The sequence below is a fragment of the Herpailurus yagouaroundi genome, unplaced genomic scaffold (assembly GCF_014898765.1).
Source record: "Herpailurus yagouaroundi ecotype Mexico unplaced genomic scaffold, PumYag 208, whole genome shotgun sequence".
In the NCBI taxonomy this organism is placed as follows: Eukaryota; Metazoa; Chordata; class Mammalia; order Carnivora; family Felidae; genus Herpailurus; species Herpailurus yagouaroundi.
Window position 1 is genome coordinate 270,282 of NW_024412439.1, and position 15,244 is coordinate 285,525.

Here is a 15,244-nt window from a genome sequence, read left to right on the forward strand (position 1 = left end):
AGGCAGGCCCAGACCCTTCCCAGAGCGGTTCACCTCGGACGGCGGCCTCGTTCTCAAGGCCAGCACAGCTGAATGCTGCTCGGGCCACGTGGTAGGATCAGGTGACGAGGTCCAGAGGTCACTGGGTTTCCGTTTGGGTCCATGTGGAGAACTGAGGCCTGGGATCCCCTGTCCAGAGCTTTTGAGTTTGAAGGACACACAAATGAACATCCGGCACCTGAGCTGTTCCTGAGGTGGACCCTGAGTTCAAGCCCACTGCCCTAGGCTGAGGAAGCACCCTCCCCTCGGCGCCCGTCTCAGTGTTCCCATTCCATAGCAGTCAGGTCCCGTGTCCCCCTCACAGCAAAGGGCAGATTGCACACCATCCTCCATATCCCTGTAAGGTTTCGGATAAATGAAACCGGCCTTTCCACAAAGACACTGGGTTCCCCGCCTTAACCGCAACCTTCCTAAGACCTGCTCAGTCCTCCCTGAAGAGCTACATGGTACTTCTTTCTGAAGGGTCCATCTTCCAAGAAGCAACCTAGTTTTAAAGGCTCTACCAGGAAGAGCTGACACCAGAGAATAATGAAGGGGTGCATGCGGAGGTGTCCAGAGCTCAAAGGGAGTGACTGGGCTATTTATTATAAGGGAGATTCAGAGCTTTGAAAAGCTTTCAAAATGGACCGTCCGTCATCCACAAAGAGTTTGAAAAACTGTAACTCCGAGGAGCCTAGAAGTACTAATCACTCATTCGAATGCCGGGTGGCAAAATGGTGTCGGGTACACAGTGTCGTTTACGGGGCAGTCTGCCGCCTGGAGCCAAAGGATGAATTGGTAGCGAGCCCAGACAAATAGACCTGGTCTCAATTGTGCAGTGCCTGCGGTCCCTTGGGTGTCTGGCTGCTGGCTCCCGAGCCTGCCGGGCCGGAATGGTAGGTGTTTTTGTCATAAACGGCCCACGTTCGGAAAGGGAGCCCCATGCTCTGCCTGCACATCAGCTTTCCTGGGGCAGGAGGCTAGAAGTGGACAAGTAGGCATCTCGGTGGGTTGAGGGCTGGGCAGAAGCCCTCACCAGGAGAAGAGGCCAAGTGCGAACAAGGTGCCTGAGGCTGCGCTCAACAAACTGGTTCTTGTCTGGTGGACTAGCCCAGGTTCTGAGACACCACCTCACTTAACAGGTCTCGTGCCAGGGTGAGGGCTCGGCACTGCTGGGGAGCGCGGGGCAGGACTCTCATGTTCCAGGCCTCTACGCGAGCAGCGCCCCAAACTGGCTGGGAAGGGGAGCGGCAGGATCACACCTCCCGCAGCTGGAAGGATTCCCTTCTGTGGGCGCCGGCTTCTCTGTTTCCGTCGCCTTCCCACTTCGACGTCGCTGACAAGTGGGTTGTGCTCCTCTGTGACGTGCCACGATGCTCTGGAAGAAACAGCAATTTTTAAGTCACTGCCAACTGAGAAACAAAGGCCAAGTCGGCTGGGCCCTTCTCTGCAAAGTCCACACACGAGCCCTGTGCGTGCCATTTCTGTGAATGCATCGTGCAATTAACCTAATTACGTGAGTCTTGTTGGAACTGCCCAGTCTCACCCCAGTTTCAGAGGAGAGCAAAGAGCCTTTGTGAAGGTCAACTCATCAAGAATGCGGGGGGAGCAGACCCTGGCAAGCACTCACGGACGGTCTCTCTCCGTTAGTCTATCTGTGCCCTCCAAAGTGTTCACATCTGCTTCAGCAGCTGTCAGGCCCCGCTGAAGGGGAGGGAGACTCCTTCCATGGAGCCTGCGAGGAGCCGGGCAGTGCGCCCAGGCAGCTGCGCGCTCACCATTCCATCCAGTCACTCGCGAGCCGTGGCCGCTCAGCAGTGCACAGATGTGTGGTGCTGCCATCTGGAAACTCACTTGGTTGTACTTTCCATGCTCTGATTTGGGCACGAAACACAGGCGCGCCTGCTTCTGCCCTCGGACCAGTGAAACACCAGGAGACCTGAAGAGCAAAGTGGAAAGTGCCTTTGAACTTCATCTGCAGGCAGAAGCAATCCAGAACTGAGCTTTTCAAGCATACCCAGAATCCCAGGATGCAAGAGAGAGAGGAGAACAAAGCTTTGAGGACAGAAAGGAGAAACTGGAACAGCACCACCACCACCCCAGGCAGCAGATGTTCGTATTCAGACACCGATCTGAAAGCAAGAGTGACATGATCAGGGAAACACAAATCAAAACCACAGTGAGATACCACCTCACACCTGCCAAATGGCCACGATGAACAACTCAGGCGACAACAGATGTTGGTGCAGATAAAGAGGAACCCTTTTGCACTGCTGGTGGGAATGCAAACTGGTGCAGCCACTGTGGAGAACAGTATGGAGGTTCCTCCAAAAACTGAAAATAGAACTACCCTGCGACCCAGCAATTGCACTATTAGGACTTTATCTAAAGGACACAGGAGTGCTGATTCGAAGGGGCACATGCACCCCAATGTTTATAGCAGCACTATTGACAGTAGCCAAAGTATGGAAAGAGCCCAATGTCCACTGCCTGGTGAATGGATAAAGAAGATGTGGTATATACATTCAATGGAATAAATGTATTCCAATCATGATTTCACTCACAGGTGGAATTTAAGATAAAAAACAAATGAACATAAGGGGAGGGAAGAAAAAATAATATAAAAACAGAGAGGGAGACAAACCGTAAGAGACTCTTAAATACAGAGAACAAACTGAGGGCTGCTCTCGGGTGTTGGGTGGGGAGATGGGCTAAATGAGCGATGGGTACCAAGGGCACTTGCTGGGAGGAGGACCAGGTGTTATATGTAAGTGATGAGCCACTAGATTCTATTCCTGAAATCATTAGTACACTATGTGTTAAGTAACTAGGATCTACATTTTTAAAACATTTTTAAAAAGAGATGCCAAGTTGGGGTCCTGGTCCCCAGGAAAGGGGCTGCGGCTGCCATTCCAGTGGAGACAGCAAGCCCCGCCTTTACCAGGCAGTGCTGTCTCCGGGGAGCCGCGCCCAACTCCAGAGGCCCCCCCCCAACATGGCTTGACGTGCCACACAGACTTTTGAAGAACCCTGAATCGCTTGCCCTTTTAGTCCTCTGCGTAGTTTCTAAGGCCGGAGAGAGCATGTGCTGCGGTGCGAGCGCGTCTTCAGTACCTCTCTGACCTTGCCAACCTCCTCAAGGGCAGCTGGGCCTCAGCCTTTGGCAGACAGCCAGATCCAGCTAAATTTAACGGTTGTTTGTGTTATATTATTCACTATTCATACGGTAGAATATAAGGTTTCTAAAGTAAGTTTTAGCAAGTGAGTTGGTTGAGTCCTCAAGAATGTGCGGTAAAGACACATCCAGTGGTTTGGGATCTGGCTCAAGTGTCGTGTCTAGGTTGAGACCCTGCACGTCTGCTCCAAGTTCTGCGTGCCACCTGCACCCCAGTCAGGGCTTGGGGGGGCTCCCAGCCACTGTCACAGTGGCCCCCAAAGCAACCACCTCAACAGTGCGTTTGACGTCATCTTTTGAGGACAGACCGTGTGGCTGCTAAACGTGTGTTCTTTTGAGGGCAGGAGATCGCATCGGCCTCCAGGTGCTGCCCGTTTTGCTTATCGGAGAGTAAAGGGCAGCACTTGGATACGGGCCCTGTTGAAAGTGCCCATCAACAAGTGTCCAAGGAGAGATGTTCTCTCATTCCCATTTAGAGGAAAAGCTTTCTTTGTCACTGCCTTTTCCTGAGCACCTGCTGTGCCCTTGGCCATTTAACTCAATGTCACGCTCGGCTTTAGAGTGGCTGCTACTGCTGTCTTGGGTCCAGCTCTTTCCTGGCTCTAAGAGCCCTGATGTGAACAGTAAGGTCTCTCTGTTCCATGTCTGGAGGGAAGTAGATGGTTTATTTGGAAGGATGAAGAGCCAACCCATATGTCTATATCCACATTTCAACCAGGGGCCCTTGGAATGTTCAGGCCCATGGTGGGAGCTGGGGAAGATCACCAGATCTAATGCCCCACTCTTCATGCTCCTGCTCTCAGGAAACTTGACGGCCTCAAACACTAACCACAGGCTGTGGCTTTGGCCATTTTTATTTCAGGGATAGCTTTTAAAACACAAGCTCCATAGGACCAGAGTTGGGACACAGTGCGAGGTGCTGGTATGATATGCAAGATTTTTATTCCAAGTTGGGAAAGTCATACAATGCACCCACAATTTCCACTTTCAGCCTCAATAATAGGAAAAGTTTCATCCTAGACTTTATATATGAAGTTGATTCACTCATTGAACCTCAAGCATGTATTTTTAAGAAATCAAAAAGGTGGAAGCAGGCATCCAACAGGCACAGCTAGCAAATGACTGTGCTCTCACCAGGGACCAGATGCCGCTTTAGAATCCCTCCCCACCTGACCAGGCTTCTGAGTCTTCTTTCCTAGAGGATACACGGGACCATGTGGGGTTTTCCTCTCCCTTTTGCCTGTTTCCTTAATAAATTCGTCTTCTGCTTGGAGTGGGGCCTGGTCTACGGGGCTTGAGGTGAGAGTTTACAGGGGAAACAGGGAACTCCTTTTAGGAACTAAAGCCGGCATCACTTGGGTTACGCTGGAAGACAGAAGGCGTATTAGCCCATTGGTCATGTTGGATGATGGACTGTAGAGCCCTGAAAATGGATATGGATGGTGGCTTCTTACGACAGCCTTCTCCCCTGAGTGCTGCAGGTGCCTCTGCCAAAACAATTAGGCACGTGGTCCAGGTAAATCAAATATGAGAACTGGGTCAGGTGATGTCAGGATGTCTTCTGTTTTCAAGGCTGAAACACTTTCTAGGAGCTGGCGGAGGCTGGAATTCAAAGGAGGCATAGTTCTTTCAGCCCTTGAGGACTACACCTCTGACTGCTCATTCACTTATTTCAGGTCCTTCCTTTAAACTGAGCTCCACATTTGTTCCGTAAGGTTTACCCCTCATCCCTGGGAAGAAGGTTGTTGCCTTTTTGGTTTTCATTCTATTAGCAGAGGCCTAGCCAGGGATCTTCAGCTCAGGACAAGCGTATGTATGTTCCATCTTTCCCACTCGTAAGACAAACATCCAGTAAAGTCTCAACAAACACAGCTGTCCCTCGTCCAGCACCTGTACCCAGGCAGGTGCTGCTTCCCTATCCCAGCTCAGATGCGCGACTAGGAGTTCTTGGATTTCCGCTCCTTTCTGGCCCTGGAGGCCATGAGGCTGAAGAAGAGCCCAGGAGCCAGAGTTCGCAGATAAATGGCCAAGGAAGGCAGGAGGTCGGCCAGGATCACATCTTTCTTTTTCTTCCCCACCGCAGCCAGAACATCTCGGGCCACCTCCACGGGGCTTCGGCCTTGGGCTGTGGTCTTGTCCATAACTAAAATAAAACCAAAGAAACACATGAAGTTAGAAGCGGAAGTCTCTCTCCGCAGGACTTGAGCTGACATGAACCGATGTCGGCTGAATTTCCCATCATGGGGCCCTTGCCACAGTCTGTCAGGAGGCAAGGGGTTTGCCACCATCCCTGACTATTCCGTACTCCAAAGAAATGCGGAAGCCGTCAGCAGCTCAGTGTGTGTGAGGGGGGAGAGGGGACTGTGGGTGAGATGTGGAAACGAGGTAGATGGGTGACCTTGTAAGTGCTTACAACTGGTGGCTCACGACAAAGGCCAAAGGCCAGCCCAGATGGGGTCTCAAAGAGCAATCACACACACACCGATTCCCGACCTTGGGAACTGTTGTCTACCGGAACGCCCAACTGAGGGTGTTGCAACACTGATTTGTCTGGGGTAGCTTGGCCTGAGGTCTGCCAGACGGGTGATAGGGGGAGACCGTGACCCCTCATGTGCACGACAAGCTGGCCAGACTGAGAGTGAGGTGGGTCAGGAAGAGACGTCCCAGTTCCCCACATCATGTGGTGACCGGATAAGGAACAGGAAGAAATCCTTGGTTTGTTTTCGGTGTCAGAGGCAGCTCAGGGAGGTTGGGAGGTGTTAGGCTGGTTGATGCCAACTGATGTTCCTTCTTTCCTAGTGATGTGACAATGTTGCCGACCAAGCAGAACCAGTTGGCAGCCAGAGAGGAGAGGCCACTAGCGCAGACCATTTGAAACTATTTGTAAGTTGCCCAAACCGCGTGAGCCTCCTCACCGATATCTGTTCTCCTTGTGTTTTTGTTAACACAGAATTGATTTCTGATAGTTGCTGATTTTTAAAGGCCATAGAGGGAATTTTTTAAAAAAGATTCTTCTAGGGGCACCTGGGTGGCTCAGTGGGTTAAGCATCTGACTTTGCTTAGATCATGATCTCACGGTTCGTGAGTTTGAGCCCGGCATCAGGCTCTCTGCTGTCTGTCAGCCTGGAGCCCACTTAGGATCCTCTGTCCTCTTCTCCCTCTGACCTTCCCCTGCTCATGTGCGCACGCACACGCTCTCTCTCTCTCAGAATAAATAAATAAACTGGAAAAAAAAAAAAAAGGAAAAGAGCTTTACATTAAAAAGAAAAAAAAACATTCCTCTAGGGGTTCCTGGGTGGCTCATTTGGAAAAGATTCTTCTAGGGGCAACTTTGGCTCAGGTCATGATCTCGCAGTTCACAAGTTCAAGCGCTGGACTGGGCTCTGGGCTGTCAGTGTGGAGCCCACTTCCGATCCTCTGTCTCCCTCTCTCTCTGTCCCTCCCCTGCTTGCTCTCTCTCTCTCTCTCTCTCTCTCTCAAAAATAAACACTTAAAAAAAAAGAGATTCTTCTAGGTATAAATAAGTATGAACCTCTCTAGCTCTATGCCTCTATATGATTTCTGCTGACTTGCTGAGTGAGCGCCTATCCAGGGCATGTGCAGTTCAGGTCTGGCCAAGGTGGGGTGCAGGAACAAGAGGCCCCTGGTGAACACCATAGCATAGGCCCAAAAGGTCACATCCAGGGAGGCAGGACATGGCAGGTCAGTACTTAAGAGGTAGGCAGGCCCCACGCAAGTGTGGGAAAGCAACTCAGTTCCCAGGACAATAGCGTGCATGGGTCACCTGACCCGGGAGGCTGGCTTGAGCCTGCACGCTGGGGCCGGGCCATTCAGCCCACTGGTGGTGACCAGGTGGTGGTCACTGGTGGTGAGCAGGTCAGCTCACCACATCTTTGGCTGAAGCAAGATGGGAGATCTGAGACCGGTACACCCAGCGTCACCCCAGAAGACTGTGCTCTTTCCGTTGAGTATCCTGAAATCAGTCATTTCTCAAGCACACTGAGTGGGGAATCTTTTGGGGCAAGCAACCCATACTTTCCATGCGATTAATCCACTTTAATTTTACTTTAATTCACTGAGGATGGGTGAGCGGAAAGTCTGGCAGCATTTCAGCTTGGCCCTCAAAGTCCTTTAAGGACTGAGTCCTGGCCAACAGGGACCCTGTTCCAACAGCTGCAATGGTGATGCTCAGGCTAAGGATGGCTCGTGGTAAATGACCATTATTCAACAGTATATATAACCAACACCCGTACATCAAGTTTTTTAGTTTTAAAAATTATATTCCAGGGGCGCCTGGGTGGCTCCATCGGCTAAGCACCCGACTTTGGCTCAGGTCATGATCTGGTGGTTCCTGAGTTCGAGCCCCCCATCCTTCTGACAGCTCAGGGCCTGGAGCTTGCTTCAGATTCTGTGTCTCCCTCTCTCTGTCCCTACCCTGCTCACACTTTGTCTCTCTCTCTCTCTCTCTCAAAAATAAGTAAACATTTTTAAAAAATGTTTTTTTAAATTATATCCTGGGGGCACCCTGGGTGGTTCAGGAAGTTAAGTGCCCCACTCTTGGTTTAGGTTCAGGTCATGATCTCATGGTTCGTGTCATGGAGCCCCACGTTGGGCTCTGTGCGGACAGCATGGATTCTCTCTCTGCCCCTCCCCCACTCATTCTCTCTCTCTCTCTCTCTCTCTCTCTCTCTCTCAAATAAATAAACTTAAAAAAATTACATTCCAAATGAAAAAGAATCGAAGAATCATCAGGTGAGAGAAGCACATCTCACTATCACCAGCCGACAGCTTTTCGTGGAAGAAAAGAGAAACTAGGGCCTCACCTCCGTATTTGGACCCATCAGCAGTGACAGCATTTACAGAGAGGTTGGTGTGGATGTAGCCAGGGCTGATGACAGTCACCTCGATCTCATACTGTTCCATCTCGGCACGAAGACAGTCAAAGAATGCCTGGGTTGCATGTTTGGAGGCCGCATCTGCAAAGGTTTGTGGCCAGAGATGCAGGTGAGGGAGAGGGCCCGAGACAGGCCCACATATTCATTCCCATTCATTCGCTTTTACTTAAAAACTGATATTACAATTTAAGATTACAGTATTACAGCCGTGTTCCTTTCCTGACTTAGGGAAGTGCAGTGTATACCTGTTCTTAGGAAATACCCTGCTGTGTAGGAGTAAAGGAGCATCATATTCCTCACCCTCTTTCAAATGATTCAGGAAAAAAATTATAAATCATATATACACACATACATGCATATATACACACAACACATACAGAGTATGATAAAGCAAATATGGTCAGATGTTAACAACTGGGGAATCTACATGAAGGCGACATGGGAGTTCCTTGTACGGTTCCTGCAACTTTTAAGTCTGAAATTATTCTAACATTAAGAGTTAAAACATATATATATCACAACTTAATGTCTAATGAGTGAAACATTTAAGTGGGACAGAGGATGGAAGAGTCAAAGTCTTCCTTCTGTCTTCCAATTCCATTCTCCAGAGATAACCTATGCTAATGGTTTCTCAGCATTTACTTTTTAGATACTCTATGTACATATATGTGATTTTACACTTAATTTTTTTTTAACAGAAGTGAGCTCTACTGTTTATATTATTCCTGCCAGTAGCTTTCTCCCCCTGGTGACACAGACCATATAGCCTCTGTGGCACCCGTGCAGGCCCACCATGCTCTCCATGGGCCACCAGACTTCAGGGGTTGGAACTTCCGGGCTTGTCTCCAGGTCTCGTCACTGAACAGAGCTGCCAGTGAGCATCCTTGCATGCACGGGAGTGTGTGTATAAAATCCATGCTTAGCTTTCTTATGTATTTTGTTTGATAAACTTCCATGAAGTGGCTTCATCTGGAAGAGCCATCGATCCTGCTCCACTTGGGAGAAGTCGAGCCACGGCAGCTTGTCAGCCACGGCTCCACAGTGTGGTGAAAGGTGCTCTGAGGGGGGACAACAGTGACCCGACAAGGACATTCTTGGGAAACACACAGCATCTCCACTGAAAATCAGTTTCCTCCAATTCAGAGTTCTAAGTAGCTTAGCCATAGGAAAGGGGCGTCCATCAGCTGAAATGGTAGGAAGGGAAAAAGCAAGGAAGTGTCCCGGCAAGGCACGTGAGAGAGTCCAGCATTGGCCCTCCCTGCGGTGCCTTTCTCAGGACAGCGCCTTTGGTGTGGGCCGAGCTGCTGGGGGCTGGACGAGGAGTTTGCGGGTAGGTGGGTGGAGAAAGCTGCCCCTGTCAGCTGTGATCCCAGGGGTGCAGCCCAGGCCCAAGGACTGAGAAGAGTCACCCTGGGGGGAGGGGGGGTCCCCAAATAGAAGGCTGCACCCTGATGACTAGTCTCACAGAGTCCCAGGCCGTAGGTCCTCAGCCAGGCTGACTTACCACCATCACCACAGCTGTCACTAGTGAGCCTCTCCGACCTGCAGGGCACGGGGCTCGACAGGCCACCTGGATCATCCCACCAGCGGTGGGAAGCGGGTAAGGCCGCTCTCCCATTTTAAAGTCAATAAGACTGCTGCTCACCAGGGTTAGCTAACATGCCCAGGCACACCGGCACACTCAGTCTGCTCGTCATAAAGCACCCAGACCAACTCTGCGGGACCTACTGCAGCCACAGGCCAAGTGGAGAACAAAATTCAGGGAGATTAAGTCAAAGTAAAGTTTGAAAGTAATTTAGTACAAAGAATACTGTATATCCTTTACCCTGATTTATCTATTATTAACATTTCACCTTATTTGTTTTATCATTTGTGATTATATTTCTTCCTGAACCATTAGAGCTGTCTTAGAGAGCTGTCCTGTGCTGCCGGGAGTCCAAATGGAATGCTGGTGAGCAGGGAAATAACAACCCCAGAAACAACTATGGATGGAGAACCCCACAGTTCACAAAGGACTCTTGGTCTCCAGGTGTCTCCTCTCATCTTTAACACAGCCTTGTGAAGTGTGTGAGGTAACCGTCAGTCTCTTCACAAGCAAGGAGACAAGAGGGTCAGGGACTTTAAGTTACTTGCCTAAGGATACGCGACTAGAACCACAAGGCAGAGCAGGGGTTCGTATCTGGAGAGAAAGAAGATGTCTTTGTCACAGCTCCGGTTCAGATAGCGTCCGGCCAGATGTCCGGTACGGTCCTTGCAAAGTGCTGACCCGGCTCTGCCCTCCCTCCCTTCGCTGCCCAGCGCGCAGCTGCGCCAGGCGGAGGCCCGCACTCGAAGGGGAGAACAGATGACGTCAGCACTGACTGCACAGGGCAGAGCAAAGGAAGGAGTTCCCCGGGCGGTCCGTGAAACCACCTTTGAAATCTTTCAGCAAAACAGAACCAGGCTCCGTCTGCTTGCCAGTACAACGGGGCGGGAGACAGCGGAGTGAAATGATATCTCAGAACTCTGGCCCAGTCACTCGTACGTGGAGGTGAGTGTGCAGACTGGAAGTCAGTTTGGCAGGGTTAATTTCCCGGTCCTATTTAATATTTCCACTTTTGGGAGTTTATCTTACTGAAACCCTCCCACGAGTGCCCAGAGATGTAAGTATTCAAGGAGGTTCTGGGTAGCACATCATCGGTACCGGTCAAGAACTCAGGGCACGTGATCCTCACGCGTCCAGGAAGATGGCTCAACAGCTCACGTCGTATCTACCCGAGGCATTACTACTGTATCGTCTGGTGGAATCAGCAAGCCACAAAACGGTATGTACAATGTGATTCCATGTTTGTACGCTACCATGTGTTTGCTCACATGAGAAAAGTTTGGAGGCACGTGCCGCAAAGTGACCCAGCGGAAGTGCCCGTGAGGACGGTGCAGACCGACAATCAGATGGTGGCCGGCGCGCACAGCCCTCGGCCCGGCACCACTCCGGCGCTTCTCCCCCAGCGCTCAGAGAGGAACTCAGTCTTCCCGGCGGTTCCTCTGGCCTGGGGACTGGCCCGGTCTCCCTTCTGCAGCTGCAGACTATGGCAAGGACACTCGCACGAGGTCACGCGGGGGAGAGGGGGGTGGGTAAGGAGTGGAGCTGCGATCTGAAGCCTGGCCTGCTCAGAGCACATTCTGATCAATTCCCTCCCACACTCTGTATTGAGTATCTGCCCAGCGACACTAAATGTGTTATTTTTATAATCACGAGAAAACATTAGGGAAGAGTCTCTTTAGGGAGAGAGACTAGGAAGTACTCACATGCTGATCGGAAAGGAATGCTGATTTTGCCCTGGATGCTGCTGATTGCAACAATATGGCCTTGTCGCCTGTTGATCATGGAGGGCAGGAGTGCTGAAGAAAGAGAGCAGAGGCTTTAGGGCAGGACTTCTCTTCTGGTCACCACAGCTAACACTGACAGGAGGCGAGCTTGCTTATTGTATGTAGTCAGAGCCAGGGAGGTGAACAGGGACGGCTTCTCAATGGGGAGCACCATGCTTCCTTGGGACTCTCAGGTCCCCTGTGCCCAGCAGACTGCCAACAGGAGGGAGGAGGCCAGTGGAGGACTGGGAAGGAAGCAAGGAGGGAGGCAGGCAGAAGCCTAATCACCAGGAACAGTCAGTCAGCTCAGTCACCTTTTCTAGGCAGAGCCTCTACCCTTGAGTGATACCCATGGCTGGACATAAAAATATCCCCGCTTTGTATGGGTTTCCAAACACCATGAAGAGGAAATGGGGGGGGGGGGGGTGGACAATGCTGTATAAATAAAGCTGTCCCTGGGGAGAACATCTTGATTTAAGGCTATAAAGCGGATAAAGAAAATGCAAGTGAAAGCCTGGAGAAAACAAACACCCAAGCTCTAATGACAACACCCATTCCAGGGTAAAATAGATGGAGACGGGCAACATTTAGCTAAAAAGGAACCAAGTAAAGTAAAAAGAACGTCAACATAGCACTGCTCCTTTTTCTTTTACTTCAGGACTGTTACCTTTTGTTAGAGCAACTGGGCCAAAGTAGTTTGTCTCCATGACTTTCTTATCCACGTCTGGGGTAGTGTCCACAATGGCGCCTCGGTAGCTGATGCCAGCATTGTTGATGAGCACATCCACGTAGCCGAAGCACTGCAGGATCTCAGCTGTTGCTGCAACTATGGCCCCAGGGTCCGCAAGGTCAAAGGCCACCGTGTAAGGCTTGTGTGTCTGCACCTGGTCAAATATGACAGAAACCGAATGCATCTTCAGAGGGACAGGCACGTGAACCACATGTCCCTGCTTTTCAGAGGGTGGGGAGTAGCCCGCTGGGCATGACATGCTCAGGCTCTAGCACCTGTCTTCCAAAGAAATGTGGCCTGAAGGATCTTGCCTATGGTGCTCACACCTGACCTGGGCAACCTGTCCCCTGAACTGAAAATGACTTCTAGAGCCAGACTCCCCTTGCTGCCCTGTGCCAGCATGGTGCTCTACGGTACCATTACATCTCAACAGAGGCTCTATTCTTCTCGGGTTAAGTCACTTTCATTCGTTCATGAAACATTTTTGTTGTTGTTGTTGTTAATATATCTTCTATGTGCCGGGCACTGGGGACAGGGCAAAAAGCAAGACAAACATGGTTCCTGTCTTCTAGAAGCAAACTGTCTAGTGAGGAAGACAGACAGATTCTCTAATTGTAAAGAACGGGATGCCAGAGAAATGAAAAACTGAGCGGTCTAACTTACAGGACTTCCCAATGGAAGTGAGTTTAACAAGAGGCAGAAGGAGTGGGGGTATGAAATGAGAGAAGATGGCACAGTAGGAAGTTCTAGGAGTCTGTCTTTCCCCCTGGATGCTGTACTAGCAGAAACTCTCTGATATGACAATTTTGGAACTCTGTAGTCTATCTGATGCTTGCAGCTTCCAGGGCAGTGCTTGGCTGGCAAGTTATGGATAATCTGGGTCAATTCTAGCCATCAGCTTGGTGGTAGCTTTCCATTCCCCACCCCCATCCCTGTGGCAGGCCGGCTGTAGGAAAGGCTACCCACATCTCTGGTGCAGCTTGAGGATGCCAAGGTAGGCAATGAGGACCTTGTCTCCAAAAATCAGGATTGCGTTCTGACGGTGGATTGCTGCTCTGATCACTGAGGCGCAGTATGGATGCAAGTTGCGTTATTTTAACCACTACTAGCTAAAATAGTTTCCAATAGATTTAAAGGAGTTACACTTATTATTCTGATATTCAAAAAATATAAATAAATCCCCAGAAAACACACCTGAGGAAGCCTAGACAATGGACTTCCTAGACACAGATTTTAAAGCAAATGTCTTCAAAGATCCTCAAAGTGCTAAAGGAAGACATGGAAAAAAATCAGAAAATTGATGTATAAACAAAATGAGAATATCATTAAAGAAACATAAATTATAAAAAAAATTCTGGAGCTCAAAAGTACAATGACAAAAATGGAAAATACCCTAGAAGTTCAAAAGCAGATTTGAGCACAGAGAAGAGAGAATCAGTGAAACTGAAGAGAGGACTCATCTGAAATCACTGACTCTGAGAATAAGAAAAAAAGAATAAGGAAAAGTAAACAGGACCTAAGGGATCTGTGGGATGCCATCAAGTGGACCAATAAACACACTGTGTAAATCTGAGAAGGAGAAAAGAGAGAGAAAGGGGAAGATAGAATATTTGAAGAATAATTGCTGAGGGGCCTGGCAGAATGGCTCCCTCAAAGAAGGGTGGCAAGAAGGGCCGTTCTCTCATCAATGAGGTAGGGACCAGAGAACACATCATCAATATTCACAAGCACATGCATAGAGTGGGTTTCAAAAAGCCCCTTGGACACTCAAAGAGATCCAGAAATTTGCCATGAAGGAGATGGGAACTCCAGATGTGCACACTGACACCAGGCTCAACAAAGCTATCTGGGCCAAGGGAATAAGAAATGTTCCATACATGAGTAACCATGTGCAGTTGGTTGTTCAGAAAACATAATGAGGATGAAAATTCACCAAACAAGCTCTATATGTTGGTCACCTATGTATCTGTCACCACCTCCAATAATCCACAGACCATTAATGTAGATGAGAACTAACTGCTGATTGTCAAATAAAGGTATAAAACTGGGGAAAAAAAGAATTGCTGAAAACTTTCTGAACTTCATGAAAGACATGAATCTACACATCAGAGAAGCTCAACATTGAGTTAGATAAATTCAGAGGCCCACTTGAAACATTATAATCAAACTGTCAAAAGACAAAAACAGAATCCTGAAAACAGCAAGAGAGAACTACTTCTCACATAAAAGCAATTCTCAATACAATAATCAGCTGATTTCTAATCAGAAACGTTGGAGGCCAGAAGACAGTGGATTGATATATTAAAAGGGCTGAAAGAAAAAAACTGTCAACCAAGAATTCTGTATCTGGCACAACTATCCTTCAAAAAATGAGGGAGAAATTGAGATTCCCAGATGAACAAAAGCTGAGGGAGTTAGTTACCACTAGACCTGCTCTGCAAGAAATGCTAAAGGGAGTCCTTCAGGTTTGAAATAAAAGAAAGCTGAACAGTATAATCCAAAACTATATGAAGAAATAAAGATCTCCAGGAGAGTAAATGCAGGGGCAATTATGAAAGCTAGTATTATTGTAATTTTGGTTTGTAACTCCACTTTTTACTTTCTACATAATTTAAAACACAAATGTGTTTAAAAACTATTATTAATCTGGTAATGAGCAAGTAACATGCAAAGATGTAATCTATGACATGAGTAACGAAAATGGGGGAGGACAGAGCCGTACCACAGTAGAATTTTTGTATGCTATTAATCCCCTTAGAAACCACAAACAAGGGGTGCCTAGGTGGCTTGGTCGGTTAAGCGTCTGACTTCAGCTCAGGTCATGATTTCACGGTTCGTGGGTTTGAGCCCCACATCGGGCTCTGTGCTGACAGCTTGGAGCCTGGAGCCTGCTTCAGATTCTGTGTCTCCCTCTCTCTGCCCCTCCCGTGCTCATACTCTGTCTCTCTCTCTCTCAAAAATAAATAAACATTAAAAAAATTTTTTTAAAACAGAAACCACAAACAAAACAGCTGTAAAATATACACATAAGGAAATACAAAGGAAATCAAAAACACTTCACTACAAAAAAATCAACTA

At 48.9% G+C, this 15,244-nt stretch overlaps 1 protein-coding gene, 1 long non-coding RNA gene and 1 pseudogene across 7 annotated transcripts in view; 1 reads left to right on the forward strand and 2 right to left on the reverse strand.

Annotated features, from left to right (window-relative positions):
* Positions 1-584: 584 nt before the first annotated feature.
* Positions 585-2,345, reverse strand: LOC121015784 (uncharacterized). The gene is made up of 2 exons (XR_005783967.1): positions 1,649-2,345; positions 585-1,396 (listed from the first exon to the last, which is right to left on the reverse strand). It is a non-coding gene; the product is annotated as an uncharacterized LOC121015784 (long non-coding RNA).
* A 1,684-nt stretch (positions 2,346-4,029) lies between these two features.
* DHRS7B (dehydrogenase/reductase 7B) overlaps positions 4,030-15,244 on the reverse strand; it is a 62,283-nt gene continuing 51,068 nt past the window's right edge. For all 6 annotated transcript variants that reach the window (XM_040452970.1, XM_040452972.1, XM_040452975.1 and 3 more), the window contains 4 exons: positions 12,104-12,320; positions 11,377-11,469; positions 8,017-8,169; positions 4,030-5,336 (listed from right to left, as the gene is read on the reverse strand). In XM_040452970.1, the coding sequence (XP_040308904.1) occupies positions 5,131-5,336; positions 8,017-8,169; positions 11,377-11,469; positions 12,104-12,320 (669 nt within the window). In that variant the 3' untranslated portion in view covers positions 4,030-5,130. The remainder of the gene's footprint in view (positions 5,337-8,016; positions 8,170-11,376; positions 11,470-12,103; positions 12,321-15,244) is intronic.
* On the forward strand, positions 13,808-14,213 carry LOC121015787 (60S ribosomal protein L31-like; annotated as a pseudogene).